Source organism: Athene cunicularia (genome assembly GCF_003259725.1).
Source record: "Athene cunicularia isolate RWA chromosome 20 unlocalized genomic scaffold, athCun1 chr20_part1, whole genome shotgun sequence".
In the NCBI taxonomy this organism is placed as follows: Eukaryota; Metazoa; Chordata; class Aves; order Strigiformes; family Strigidae; genus Athene; species Athene cunicularia.
In genome coordinates, this window is record NW_020799125.1 from 14,020,701 (window position 1) to 14,036,328 (window position 15,628).

The 15,628-nt window shown below is 36.8% G+C and overlaps 1 protein-coding gene across 3 annotated transcripts in view; it reads left to right on the top strand.

Annotated features, from left to right (window-relative positions):
* ITCH (itchy E3 ubiquitin protein ligase) overlaps positions 1-15,628 on the top strand; it is a 46,700-nt gene that overhangs the window by 14,977 nt on the left and 16,095 nt on the right. For 2 of the 3 annotated variants that reach the window (XM_026861979.1, XM_026861981.1), the window contains 9 exons: positions 1,079-1,216; positions 3,378-3,420; positions 5,451-5,620; positions 6,814-7,048; positions 9,218-9,313; positions 10,601-10,775; positions 11,659-11,725; positions 13,609-13,693; positions 14,900-15,028. In XM_026861979.1, the coding sequence (XP_026717780.1) occupies positions 1,079-1,216; positions 3,378-3,420; positions 5,451-5,620; positions 6,814-7,048; positions 9,218-9,313; positions 10,601-10,775; positions 11,659-11,725; positions 13,609-13,693; positions 14,900-15,028 (1,138 nt within the window). The remainder of the gene's footprint in view (positions 1-1,078; positions 1,217-3,377; positions 3,421-5,450; positions 5,621-6,813; positions 7,049-9,217; positions 9,314-10,600; positions 10,776-11,658; positions 11,726-13,608; positions 13,694-14,899; positions 15,029-15,628) is intronic. The other variant, XM_026861980.1, reaches the window with a different exon arrangement.

Consider the following 15,628-nt stretch of genomic DNA (forward strand, 5'->3'; position numbering starts at 1 on the left):
GTGTAATCGTTTTTCATTATACACAGTCTGCTATGGTGTCAGTGAAAACATGGTATTTTTCACTTTGCTAGTATATGCAAGAGTGAAAGCCTGATTAAAGGAAAGTGTTTCCTTTTATACAGCTTAAAAATGGTGACTCTGATGTTTCTCGTGCTAAACCAGGAAATGCGTAAAGTTATTTTTGTTCTAATAGTGTTATAGGGATATATTATTTAATGCATCTTAGAGCTAGTTGGCCTTTAGGCAGTACGTTCATCTTGTGAAGCTTGAAAGAGAAATAGAGAATTCTACACACTTGTTAAGGGAATTTATGTTGCCACAGCATATAGCTTTGTACTGTCATACTTATGTTCTGTCTTTTAAAGAAGTGTTTTATTTGTACTTTCAGATGTGAGCATTATAAATGCAGCATGTTGATAGTGGTGTAATAAGCCTGTTCTCCTGACAGAATGTTACTGTCCTGCTGAATCTGGGTGAAAATTACCTTGGGTAACTACACACAGCAGATACCCTGCTGTAATTCATTGGATTTTGTTTCAGACCATTTCATCAAGAGTGCTTATTTACAGTTCTGTTTCATTGAAAAACAGTTATTTACCCTGAAAGTACTTTTGGTCTGGGGATGTGATGCAAAATCTTCACAGTCTAAATGTGAATCCTGATTTCATTAGATAAATGTATTTTAATCAGAATATGGAATTGATATCTGCTCTGTATGAAGAATAAAGTGAATTGCGTTCCCTAACTATAGGGTTTCAAGGACAGGTATATTAATTGCTGCAGAAATGAGGGCAGAAATATGAGACTGTCTACTGTAATGGTAATCCTTTCTTTCTTTAGGCAGCAACAAGCAACAAGTTTTCCCCTTTTTGTAGAAATAATAACTTTCTACTAACATCCAGAAATGATTAGTTTTGCCACACAAAAGAAAAAATTATGGAGAGACAGAGCTGTAATTCTGGGGTTTCTTTTGTTTTCTTTTTTCCCTTGATCACTACAGTCTATGGCTCCTTGAATAAAATGCAGGTTTTTTGTCATGTAGTAAGATAAACTCCAATTCTTTTCCATACTTTTTCAGTTGAGCAAGTGGTAGTGACATTGCATCTTGTTGGTGACAGAGAACCAGCAGAAGTGGTAGGAGATTTGTCTGTCTGTCTAGATGGAATGCAGGTAGACCCTGAGCTCCTAACCAACGGTGATGCTTCAAGTACAAGAAGTAAGTAACTTTAAGTTCAAATGTGCCCTCTACATATATCTGGTATACACAACTGCTTTTTCTGGAAACGTTAATACAATGTTCTAATAATCCTAATAACAGTGGTTTCTATAACTGACTGTAGAGACCAGGACTCCTGCATTTTTATTTGAGGTGGAATCATAGTCCACAGTGAAGATTTTCAGGGTTACTGTAACAAAAATAACATTAGTATCTTTATTTTCTGGACTATGCTAGTTCATAGCTAGCAACCCCAAACTTTAATGAAAGCCTCTAGCTTCCCTGAATGTTTAATAACATCATAAACAGAAAAAAATATGTTTCATCTCATCATCATAAGTATTCTGCTCACTAGGAGACATTGGTTTATATTAGTTTTTCTTGAAATATCTCATTTAAATGTTTTCATAGATTGTTCCCTGAGGAGTGCTGCAGCGAGGAATACACTATTCTGTTTAGTTGGTGTCCTTGGTTTCAGATAACTAGTATGATTTTTAACTGAAAATCTTGAATACACATAAGGTGTGTAATTGTACTAAAATAAAAAGTAAGGGGATTTAATTTTATTGGTGTAGGACAGGCAACAGAGTGTTTTTGAGGGTATTATACACTGCAGAGTAGAGAAGAGGTTGTTTATCCAGAAGGCAGCATTGGAGAGACTGTCTGCTGTAGCAATTAGCTAGACAGTTAATTGGCAATTTTTAGGCTTCTGGATTTGTTTTTTTTTTTTAAAGGACTAGAGGAGGTAGCTTTGAGATTTCATCTAAGTATAGGAAAACTGAATTTACACGCTAGCTTTGTAACCAGTATTTCTTAAAGCTTTTAGTCCCTCTTTCTTTGCGTCTTGTTAAAAGGATCAATTACATGATCTGATGGTGTGGGATTTTTTTGTAAATAAAAGCCAAATAGTGGGGTTGTGTGGGACTTGTAGAGCAGATATGTCAATAGAAATATGTAATGAAAGTAACAGATTTCCCTCTTATTCAATACTTGGGTTTTATCTATGCTTTCTTCTATTTCCTGAAATTCACATACAGAGGAAAAGGTGTTAGCAAGTAGAAAAAGGCATGCTACCTGCATGGAACGAGAACTAAATACAATTTTGGGCTTGACAGTAAAGACAGACATTGACAGACCAAGTCAGATGTTCAGCAGAGAGTTCCCAGGTAATTAGGGGACTGTAGCACTTGAGGAAAGACTTAAATCTTAAAGTAGTCCAACACATCGTACAGACTAAAGATACTTACAGGCAAAACCAATGTTTACCAGGTAGCTTTTTAAGTTAAGATTTCTGTTTCTGTGATTAAAATCAGTTCCATGCACAGCCCACTAACAGCACATTATCGGAAGCCTTTTACATGACTACATCCTTGTCTTTGGCTTAGATCTGTACCTAGTTGCCATCAGAATTGATAACTGATTTCTTTCTTCATGACACTTGTTTAATTCTATGGAAATAAAGTATTTGTGCTGTCTACATGAATGAGCATTTCTATGCTGCATATTCAAGTATTGCAAATGCTGGCATGAAAGGCAAATATTTCCAAGCTGGCAGAATAAGCCGTCGCAAAACATTTGCAAATCTAGGCTGAGCTCCTATAATTCTGTTTGGAGTGCAGCCATACTTTGTACCTGCTTCAATGCCTTTATGCTAAAAAATTTGCAGAGAAAGGGAAGGGTCCAGGCTAGAGAGACCCAGAAAACAAAGCCCCTGGGGTTGCTTGTTAGGCAACTAGAGGGAAGATTTTTAGAGAAGTTGTTGCCCTTCCTGCTCTGCCTGTCATCATTGAAAAAGGAGTGAACATGAAAAACCGGGTCCGCTTGAAGAATGGAGAATGCTGATACTGCTACGAAGACACGAGACTGTGTTATTTAACTGTGGGTGTTTGAGAATATTCATACAGTCAAATGGATATCCTGTTATACCTTCCTTAAGGTGAAAATATTACTCTGTGGCAATGGCTTTAAAAAAATGTTTGCACACACATATAGACAGACATGAAAAATGTGTACAGTTTGAGATAAGACAGTAAATGAGCAGCACATAGTGCATCACCTCCAAATTTGGAAGAAATTTGAGTGTTAAAGACTGCTTCTTTTGCTGGAAATGGTTCAGAATGTTACTTGTAATTCCACTGTCTTTTTCTTTCTGATATTTAAGGTCCTACACAGAATGATAGCTCCAAAGTAAGGAATGATACACGGTAAGACTTTTTCCTCATTTTTTATACTGCATTTTAATGTTTGCTATTTTGGAAGAGGAATTGTATGTTTTATAAAGAATACAATTGAAAAGGTTCTGAGTATGCCCTACAACAGTATCCCCTGAGATCTGAGCATGTCCTAAACAAAACTACTATACTGTTTCACATATTACATTGTTTTCCATATGAGCTCCATCATTTAGCGTCAGTTTTCCTCCATATCTGACTGATCTTTTGGGTTTTTCCCTTTGTGTTCCTCATCCATCTCCCAGTGATTAACCAAAGTAAAATAAAAAACTTTTTAAAAAAATCTCACTGGTGAGTAAATGGCACTAGTTACTTTTAAACTGGTTTGCTTTATAGCGTGGAGGTATCAAAATTATATTTAGCTTTGTTAAGAAGATACCAAAAGCTCTCTAGCAGTTGCAGTGTTTTAAGGTCAGTATTGGATTATGTACCCTGCTGCTTGGTAGGATAAAAGTGTGACCATACTTGATGGTGGATTAACCTGCAGTGAGCACCATGCCACTTCAGTGCCCAGTACTACAAGTATTTTAAGGATCTGTACAGTGCACAGCATTCTTGGATGAGATCTGGAGTAGCTAAGTTAAATTTCACTCTTTTTTTTTAATGGATCATAACTCCCTTACCTATATTGTCTAAAGTCTTCCCATTAAAGTTTATTTTTGTTCCATTTACCTTCCATGCTCAGAAGAATGTTTCCATGCTTGGGTATTCATAATGCCTGAGTGTGTAATGGTACAGTAATATCTGATTTTTAGTACCAACTGGTGGGGTTTTTGGTGCTTATTAAAGGTCCAATTTGAGGGTCATGTAAATCATCTGGAATATGTCTAGTAGTGGTTGTTGTTACATGTGTAATAGTGTTTTGATATACATTGTTATACCTTAAGCCAACTGGTCAAATCACTAAAGATAAAAGGTTACACTTAAGACTTTAATGTTCAAACAGCAGCAGTATGCTTTCTGGAACTGAGGAACACCCAGACTATAGCTCTTGCCACCTTTGGTCACCGATGATTTGTACACACTTTCATAGTCATTTATGTAGGGGTTGATGTGGTATGGTGTGAATTACATGCACTACACCTGGTATAGAGCGAAAGTGTGTTGGACAGTGATATTGAAGTCAAACATACACAATTCTACTTAATCCTCCATGGTTTGTGGTTTACTTAAGCTTACGTATTGATTTTTATTTTGTGTACATTTAAATGAGTGTAACTTTAGAGGTACTGGACTGAAACAGTAACCTGTGGTTTTATTACCTATGGCCTGTGTACTTCACCTGCCAATCCACTAGACTCTTAGTTGATAATCTTTTTATTTAGAAATATTAGAAATAAAGCTATAGATACCTGCAACTTTGCTTAAGGAACTACAAATATGTCAGGATAACACACTGCTAGGTATAACTGTACAGTACGGAATGGGTGAGTACTGTTGTTTAGTCCCTTAATTCTTGTGAAGTTGAGAAGCTTATATTCATAGCTGTCACTTTAATGCTTAGTCCTAAATTTTCCAGCCCTTTCCAGAATTGAGTTTAGGGGAAAAATTGTTGTATGTGTAATTAAGTTTTCTAAAATTTTGTAGCATTTGTGTTCTGAGCATATACTAGCCTGGTGGAACAAATGCACACAGGCTTGTTCTCAGGTCTTAGTCAGCTTTCCATCTCATTAGAGACAAGTGGAATTCATGGGTGGGAACAGCTGAGTTAGCAAGATTCTGAGCCTGGGCATAAAGGCAGGTGTATCGAGTTGGGAAATGAAAGAGGGAGGTTTCAGTGACAGATGTTATATATAACTATTTCACAACCTTTTAATCAGTTGAGGTTTCATGTACCTCAGGAGATAAACTCTTAGTATGTTTATATGGATGTATATGGTTTTATTATGAATGTAAGAATCTCAGCTGGTCATAACTACTTACATTCTAGTGTCTTCTGCAAAGTTTAATGTCATCCATACACTATCAGAACACTTCTCCTTTCTGTCTTTTTCCTACAAAAGGACTAACTCCAATGACCTTGAAAGCTGTGAAGATGCTCCTTCCAATGAAAACAAGACTGTTAATGGCAGTGATTCTCCATTACTGACAAATGGAAACTGCAAACCTTCTAGACCTCCCAGGCCTTCTAGACCACCTCCACCCACCCCTCGGAGACCTGCTTCAGTAGCTGGTTTGTAATCTAGGGCCCAGCATTCATTTTAAAGCCACATAATCTTTGAATTAACATAGTTGTTTCTGATGCTGATTTTTAACTACCTCTTTTCATGGTAAATTCTTTGGCAGATAACTTCTGCAGGATTATTATCTTGCTTGCATTCAGTACATGGTGTTTAATTGTTGTTCATATTATTAGAAATTTCTAGCTTCCATGTCTGTTAAGTAATGATTGTAATGATGCTGCCACATAGAGTGGTGCTGGGACCAAAAGAACACAAGTGAATGCTGCTGCTGCACTAAGACATCTGCTCAGTTTGAGGCTTGAGATGAAATCTACTGAAGGACTCACAGAACTGTCTCAAGCTGATAATATTGGCATTTGAAATACTAATTATTTGTTTCTACAATTCTAGTTAAATTCTCTGAAATAGCAGGACTTAAAGCATTCATTATTCTCTTGCACTGAAATGGATAGACTTTATTTTATCTGATTATTTAAAAACAAAAAATTTTTAAGACAAGTAGTCCTTAATAGTTAGTTAATGTTTTTCGGGTACCTGCTTCACCTGCATACGCTGCAATCTGTTTCAATAGTCTCATTATTACAATTGATAAATACTGAGTCTGGATGGGAAACTGCGATACAGTAACTACTTAAAAAGATTAATCCAGTGTAGTTCAGTGATAAGGCCTGAGTTGTATATAATTTTTAATCCCACCCAGCGAATGGCATTCAGAAAAAAAATGAAAACATTTAAAGAATGTATGTATTCCTCTCCCATTCCAATAATTTCTTTCCATGCAATGTCAGATCTCTTGAATATTTTATGCTTGTTCTCTTCAGTTATTACTCCAAACAATAAAAGGGAAATAATTAACTCATCAATGCCATCAATACATTCTTTGTTTATAATTGTTCAGTGTTTACGCAGTGCAGATAACTTGTTTTGGTAAACATGATTTATTGTATCAGAAATTTCAAAATTGTGCTATTAATGGCAGTTCTTGGGTTAAAGCACTTTTAAAAAGTGAGACAAAAATTGCTTTTTAGTTTTTGTGTAAGTTCTAAAGTGTGACTGTATGTGTGCACTTGGAAATACTAGTTCTTGCATGTTTACTTTTGTGATTTACAACTTCTAAAACAGATGGAGGATAAATATCAATTAAAGGATTTTTTTCCTGTCTTTGGTATCTCTGACATCATAGCAAGTGTAAACGGTCCTTCATCCACATCCACAGAAAATGATGGGGCCAGTGCAGGATCACTGGCAGGTACAGCTGCACATACATCTCCAGAACAGAGCCCAGAGGGAGCAACAGCTGCTACCACAACTCCTGCAACTGCTCCACTCACCACACCTCCAGTATCAAGACAAGTCCAGCCAGTAAATCCTCCACCTCAGGCACTTACTACAGTCAGTCAAGGTCCTCTTCCACCTGGGTATGAGTTTAATGAATTTTTTTTCCTGTGCTGACATTTCTGGGTTTACTTTATTTCACTTATAGTAGGTGTAATAAAGCTGCATAACAAAAATCCCCCCCATACTAATTTGGAGATTTTCATAACTATTTTGTCTGGTAGGCCTTCAAGCATGGTTTATTCTTTTCTAAGAATCTTTACTTTTGATATTTGTTATACATTCCCATGTCAGTGAAACATAGAAGTTTTAAATAGTGTGACAGTTTGCTGTCTTCAAATTAGGATGAAGTCAGATAGTAAAATATTGGTATAGGTAAGTAGAAGAAAAGCTGCTATTGCAGTACATAATCTATGATATGTCTGGAAGTTTTGGACTTTATACTGCATCTCCTAGGAGTAGTGTGGGCACACTGTTGTGTATCAGGCACATGTGGAATTTACCAGATGGTGGGTCTGTTGCTTCAAAGCTCTCATTTAGATTGTAAACTTAAAAAAAGGGTTCTGGACTCTTTGAGTGAGGGAAGGAAAAAGCTTTCCAATGTGAATGGTGTAATTGGTGAAATATCTGCCTTAATGTGCAGGCAGTTGAACCAAAAGGTAGGAGAGGTCTGAATTACTTTACTTACTCAACAACTATGAAATGTGAAAGCAGTCTTGAAGACATTGGTTGTTGTTTGACTCTTTTGATTTCAACAGAAATGGGAAATTAGCATGTTTTTTTTCCCCTGCAATCATATAATTGTTTAGGTTGGAAAAAACCTTTAAGATCACCATAAACCTAACACTGCCAAGCCCACCACCAAGCCATGTCCCTAAGCACCACATCTACACATCTTTTAAATACCTCCAGGGATGGTGACTCAACCCTTCCCTGGGCAGCCTGTTCCAAGGCTTGACAACCCTTTCTGTGAAGAAATTTTTTCTGATATCCAATTTAAACATTTCCTGGTGCAACTTGAGGCCATTTCCTCTTGTCCTTTCACTTGTTACTTGGGAGAACAGACCAACATCCACCTTGCTACAACCAGAGCAGTAAGGTCTCCCCTCAGCCTCCTTTTCTCCAGACTAAACAACCCCAGTTCCCTCAGTTGCTCCTCAGAAGACTTGTGCTCTTGATCCTTTGCCAGCTTCATCACTCTTCTCTGGAGGCACTCCAGCATCTCAGTGTCTTTGTTGTAGGGAGGGACCCAAACTGAACATAGTATTCGAGGTGCAGCCTCAGCAGAGCTGAGTACAGTGGGACAATCACTTCTCTGTCCCTGCTGGCCACACTAGTTCTGACACAAGCCAGGATGCCATTGGCCTTCTTGGCCACCTGGGCACACTGCTGGCTCACATTCAACTGGCTGTCGACCAACACCCCTGGTCCTTTTCTGCTTGACAGCTCTCCAGCCACTCTGCCTCAAGCCTGTAGCATTGTGTGGGGTTGTTGTGACCCAAGTGCAGGACTTGGCACATGGTCTTGTTGAACCTCATACAGTTGGCCTCATCCCATTGATCCAACCTGTCCAGATCCCTCTGTAGACCCTTTCTACCCTCAAGCAGATCACTCCCACCCAGCTTGGTGTCTTCTGCAAACTTACTGAGGGTGCACCTGATCCCCTTGTCCAGATTATTGATAAAGATATTAAACAGAACTGGCCCCAATACTGAGCCCTGGGGAACACCAGCAAGGTTACACTCGATGCAAATACAGGGGTAAGTCAGTATCCCAGATGCAGAAAATACGTTGCCAGGGCCCTTAAGATGAATTCTACATATATGATCTTCTCAAAATTTGCATATTTTGAGGGTTCAATTTAAATTGTTACTCAAAATGGATTATGCTCTACAGATGATTCTGTTCAACAAGTTATCGATATACTTGATACTGAATACAAAACCTTGCTTCCTTGCTTGCTAAAGTTGTATGCGTAGGCATGAACTTTAGCTTCAGTTTCCCAGAAACTGAAGGTGGTCATGTCGAACATTTATTTGTATTCTAGTTGACATAGAATTACTGCCAATATGAACATGATACCACTGTATATTGTACAGCATTTTGGTGCATCTTGTGAACCAAGTCTATTTGGAGCCTTTTGTTTAGAAATAAGCATTTTATGAAAGCAAATGTTTCTTATCTTTATACAGTGGATGAATGGTTGGAGTAGTTTGATCTGGAGGAAAATAAAGATATTGTTTTATTTTCAGCTGGGAGCAAAGAGTAGACCAACATGGTCGAGTATACTACGTAGATCATGTTGAAAAAAGAACAACATGGGATCGGCCAGAACCTCTTCCTCCAAGGTGAGCCAGGATAAGTCATGTCATTGTCTAAGATATGTCTGGACTTTTCAGAAACTGACTGGCAGTTTACTAAAGCTAGAATACATGTTCATTAACAGGAATGTGAACCCAGTGCAAACAGTTGCTCCAGGTTGTCTCCAAGGAGCTCCACAAAAACGTGTAGTACATAGTATGGAAAACAGTTGAATGCCAAACGTAATGGAATCTGAATTTCCTATCAAAGGTGAAGGAAGTGGGTCTGAGTAACAGATTAAAGTTAAAGACAGTAGACACCCCCAACTGTAAAAGGGAACCAAAACCACAGAAAATTATTTTGGGATCGAGGTAACTATCAGCTTAAGCAAGAATGCCCTTGGTTACCTCTTTATCCTGCAGTCATCTGATCTTGTCTCAGAGTTTCTATCTGCTAATTTATTATGCTCTTAGAAAACAGATTTGGTTATTAGGCTTTTCCAGCTGATAGCATCAGAACAGCCAGTCATGTTAGTCTCTACATGAAAGCAGTGCTATCTTTCTTAGTTTTAAAAAAATGTAAGGAAAACATAAGAATTATTCTCTTGGACTTCACTCTCCAGTGGTTCACACGCTGTACAGAATTACTAAGTAAAAATGTGGGATACTAAATAGAAATTGATAGTAAATAGAAATTGGTATTAAAGAACAAAACCTGGCAGAGTCTCATAGAGAGAACCCACCTGTCATGCTCAATCTATTTTGAACTCTGAGAGAATTGACCGGTATATTACTTGCACTTATTCAGAATGGTAGTGTTTACATTCAAGTTCTGTAAATAGTACTGATTTAATATTAACTGAAAATAGTAAAAATCCAAACTAAACCAAAACCCAATGTTCACACCTTCCTTTTCTGCCAAATTAGAGTGTGAGGAAATCTTCCATTATGTAGCCCAAACTGTCAGGGTTTTTGCTGTATTTTTAAGAGAAACCAGCAGACTTAGAGATTGGATGGGATAAATGAAGTAATGACAGTATAGTATTGACCGTGGTTTGTGTAGCTCTTAAACAATTTCAAAAAATCCTGGATGTACAGTAAATGGAATGAGTCTGACTTGGTATAGTATACAACAAACTAAAAGTGATTCTCCTCAGACAATTTTAGCTCTTAGATTCATTACAGTTTTAGTGGAGTGTAAAAGGAAAAAAACAAGTCTGCTGTGAGCCCATGCTTTATATCTACTTGCTACTTACTGTCTGTTTGCGTAAAAGTGCTTCTGAGCCCTTAAAATTGTCTGCCATTGAGAACTGTTGCTTATAATTATTTTAAAAGCTGGGAGCGAAGAGTTGACAACATGGGGAGAATTTATTATGTCGACCACTTCACTAGAACAACAACGTGGCAAAGACCAACATTAGAGTCTGTCCGAAATTATGAGCAGTGGCAGCTTCAGCGCAGTCAGCTTCAAGGAGCTATGCAGCAGTTTAATCAGAGATTTATATATGGGGTAAGTAATATAATGATGAATATAAGGGTTAAATAAGAGAGGTATATTTTCCAAATTTTCAACCCCTTAGTCTTTCCTCTTCTGTGTATTGAAAGCATATATGTATTTTGAGCATGTTTGTGGGTGACTTTTCTCCATAAACTACCAGACTTTGTTATGGTTTATTTTATGATCATCTATTATGTTTGTATGTTCATGTCCTTGCAATGACTGCAGGCATCACATGCAGTGTAATATTTGTCAGCTGGTGATGTTCCTTGATAAAATTTATGTACAGTATTGATAAAAGTTAATGGTTCAAAATAAATAACTGGTTTATTTGTATTGTGTCACTTGGCCAAAGACCTGGAAGGTAAAAGCAAGCTCACAGTACATATATTTCTGGTTTGGGTAAAATGAAATATTCAGGGAAACTAAAAATATCCTTTCGGAATTTTAAATCCATTGTTTACCTTCGATGAATAGTAGACTTTAGATAACTCCAATGCATGCTACTAGTTTTATCAGGAATAGTGTAGGTTCTAAATTTGCTCTAAGTGTAGAGAATAAAAATGGACCTCATAAATGGTGGTAGGGAGAACTATACTGAATGCAGGAGTTAAGTCATTTGCTTTCTGATTGTTTTGGGTGCTGCTGTACTAATTTCCCTTTTGCGTAGGCAGGGGGACTAAACAAAGAATAATTATTTCCTTGGCATTAATTAAGTATGCCAAGGTCTGTAAAATAGGCAGTCTCTATGGAGAAAAATAAGTTGTTGGCATCTTTGCTTATATGTAACATCAACAAAAATGCATTTACTTCAGTAATTCATGATGGCTATGGTAGAACATCTGGAAAGCAAATGACTAGTCATTAATGTACCATTTATTTGTGTGACTTGCAGAACCAGGACTTTTCATCCACACAGAACAAAGAGTTTGATCCTCTTGGGCCTCTGCCACATGGATGGGGTAAGACTGACTTGAAAAGTGGTTTTTAGTGCAATGTAATTAAACATTAAATTATACTTCTTCCAAATTTTGTCAGCTGTTCCAGGCTAGCTTTTTAAAATGAAAATGTGGATTAAAAATATTTTAAAATGAAATCTAATCAAATGTGCTGTTAAAGCAGAGTCCTGACAAGGATGTGCAGTTTCAAAGTAGATTGGAAAATGTAAAGTGTTCTTTTTTTCTCCCTGTAACTATCATAATAGTTTCTTTCACACTGTGATCCTTTTTTAACTACTTTCATTAGGCAGGATTCCCTACCCACTGTCTCATTCCTGCCAAATCAGACTCCAAATCCCTTCTAAATCAGACTGCAGATTCCCTCTCCAAGCTGATTCTTGAAGAGTTTTGTTGGTCTGAAAAGTATTTTTTTATACAACTAACCACTTCTTGACTTGCACCTCTCCCTGGTGTAAATTTGGTTTTGTAGTTTACAGGTTTACCAGCTTACAGTTAATATAATTGGGGTGTGTGTGGATAAAAATGTAAGTGTAAAACTAATTTCTAGTGTGACTATCAAACTGATATAAGAAATGAAGTTTCATGATACGTAGGCAAAGTTCTCAGAATTGTGTAATTTTAAAGCAAATAATTTACTTGGCAAAATTAGACCTGGGTTTTTGGCTTGTCTGTTTCAAACATAACTATTTGCATTTTTAGTTCTGGTATTGATGCAATTTCATGCCATAAAATCATTCCTCACACTTGTGCTTTGGTGCATTATGTATATAAAAATTCAAAGCAAGGTCTTTAGGCTGGCATTGCCCGGTTAACAACAAAACTGAGTTTCCACCTCATGTTGAATTCTGCTATCAATAGATGAGTGTCTACTTCCAGACTTCTCTTGTAAACTGAAGCTTTTTACCTGTGGTAGTGAGATTTTTGACCTGTTTTTTTATAATTTGTACTCTATATTCTGCATTTCTCTTGCAATGCTAAATAAAAATTTTATGAAAAGCTGCAGAATGGTACAGAAGACCAAGCTGGGGAATTTATCATAAGCTTTGTTCAGTCATGGTTATACATTAAACTATCTGAGAGAAAATATAAATCTATTTTCTTGGAAACTGCATTGATCACTTTTTATTCCCTGCTCATAATCTGAATAGGAAGCTCCTGTACTTTCTTGATCCTTGTGCATACATCTGTTTCCTATTTTGTGTTTACTGTCTATATTGCTTGTAAGGTATGTCATAATAATCAAAGCAACTGGAATTTCCTGTGGAGAAAACAGCTTACGTTTTTTTCTTTTTTCCGGTTAATTTTTTCCTACAATTGAAAAATAAATAGCATGGTAAAGGATCTTAATATGGAAATTTGAACTTCATCAGTATTTTAATCCATACAAATTTTTAACTTGCAAAAATACTGTAAAACCTTTTTAAGAAGTGTAAACAGTAGGCCAGTAGATCTAGTGAAGGTAAATCTCCTGTGGTGAGCTACTTCCTTCACACAAATGTTTATATTGTTGTTACGATGCCCAGCATCTCTCTTGTGGTCAGGATTGTTGGTATAAGCAGTCTAGGTGGAGATACCTGAACATTTCAGAGTAAGAATTGAGTTACAAAGAACTTGCCTATGAACAGCATTAAGTACAGTTTTTCCCAGAGGAGGTGATGGTACAGTTTCATCTGACTGTTAGCAGTCAGTAGTATTAAGACAGGTTCCTGTTTGTCAACAGCCTATTAAGGAATAATGTTAGTGACAGTGGAAAGATGTTGAGTCAAAGCTAGTACAGAGAAACCTGAAGACAGCAGAGGCTGTTGACTGATTTTATTTTATTTGATGTAGTCTCAGCAATACATTAAGCAGGTATTGAATTTTTTTTTCCTTTTGCATCTTTTCAGAAAAGAGAACTGACAGTAATGGCAGAGTGTATTTTGTCAATCACAACACACGAATCACTCAGTGGGAAGATCCCAGGAGTCAAGGGTAAGAAATCAGTTGCATATTCATGTAAGTCTAGAATGAAAAGGTAACAGAGTAGTGAGCTAGGAAATGCTGCCCACAGCTGAAACATAGACTGTCCTACACAAACATCAGACAGCCTGTAAAAATGTTAAAAGGTATTAGATAAAATAGAAACTTTCGAAAATAGTACTTAGTAAAAATACAATTACCAGGGAAGTCTTGGTCAACAACAGTAAGTTCATTCCCCAGAACAGCTCCTATTTTGTTTATAATTAGACACATGGCTAAATGTTTGTGTCATTGGGGGTGGGAGAGATTTCTTTCATGCGGTGACGGGATGGTGCAGAGGATCCTAGACAGTTAATAGCTAAGAGGCAGAAAGATGACAGACTTGTAAAACTGCAGCACTTTGCAAAACTTGAGGAACTACTAGAAGTAATGGAGTATTGTTAATTTCAGGGTCTGGTCACTCTGACTTTTTGAGGGTAGCGTATGTAGGCAGGAGATTGAGGGTGAAGGCTGTTCAATTCCAGGTCTTCCTGTTTCAGCTGAAAATTTCCATTTGTTGAAGCAACTTCCATCTGTCCTCCATAGAGAAGGAGTGAGAGGAGGGGGAGGGCAACAGCCCAGTATGTGTGGAGGGGTAATAGCTGTAGCCAAAGGTGACAACTTTTCTACCACAGTCATGTCTGCAGCAGCTGACTGGAGAACACTATTACTCTGCATACAACCAATGTGCTGGTTTAACAGTTAGGAACATGGTCCTACAGTATAGTTCTGTGGAGGGAAGTTGTCAAAAAATTATATAAGATCAGTATTTTCATTTATTTTTGTCATTCTGAAACTCTTTTGTCTGCTGTGATTATACAGGAGGTGCCAAAAGTTATTTATTAAAATGTCAGTTTTCAAGTAAAAACCTAATAGAATATAAAATTAAGTGGAGGAACTATTTATAAGTCTTACATACATTTTTCCCTTAAGTTTTTATTTGTCATTATTCCAGGTAGTGTAACCAGTTAAGCTAATGTTTATTTAAACAGTCATTTTGGTCTAATTGAGAGCTGACATGGAAATTTATGAGGAAAAAAAAGCAGAATAAAGAGTGAATAGGAAGTTTCTCAATCCACAGTTTTTCTAGATCTGCCAACATTTTTACTGTCTCAGGTATTGTTCAGTTGTCTTAATGTGTTGAGTTCATCAGTTACATGTATTTCCTTGTATCCATAGTCAATTAAATGAGAAACCTTTACCAGAGGGCTGGGAAATGCGATTTACTGTGGATGGTATTCCATATTTTGTGGATCACAATAGGAGAACCACTACATATATAGACCCTCGCACTGGCAAGTCTGCTCTGTAAGTGTTTTTAACATTACGCTAAAATTTCAAAAGCACAGTTTATCACACATCATTTTTTAAAGTGGTTTTTTTTTTTTCCCCTCTTTGTATGTGTTTTATGCAGAAAGTTTTACATGTAGTAATGCTTCTTAATTTTCTGTGGTTATTTTCATTCACTGATAACTGTCCCTGAAGAAGGCAGTGTTTTGAACACTTGAGAATCCTTCTTGCCAAGCAGTTTATAAGATTTTAGGGTAATGGAGGAGCTTCATCAGTACTGTTAATGACCAGGTCCTTTCCTTCCAGTTACTAATCTCTCTTTTTTAAAAGTACACTCAACCCTTATTTTCTTTGATTTTTAGGAACTGGAATGGAGTTAAAACCAGAATTAACTCCCAACTTATATTAGTGGAATATCATCCCATCCTTATTGTTAGAATCTTTTTGACAGTTAATAATCAGGTACTGTTTAAAAAGTACTGTGTATGCACTCCACAATTTGCAAAGGAAGATTTTTTTTTGTTTAGTTTAAAAGCAAGAAAATTAAACCCCACAATCAAAAAATGTGAATAAGAATCTTCCAACTAGATTCCAACTAAACCATACAACTATGTAACT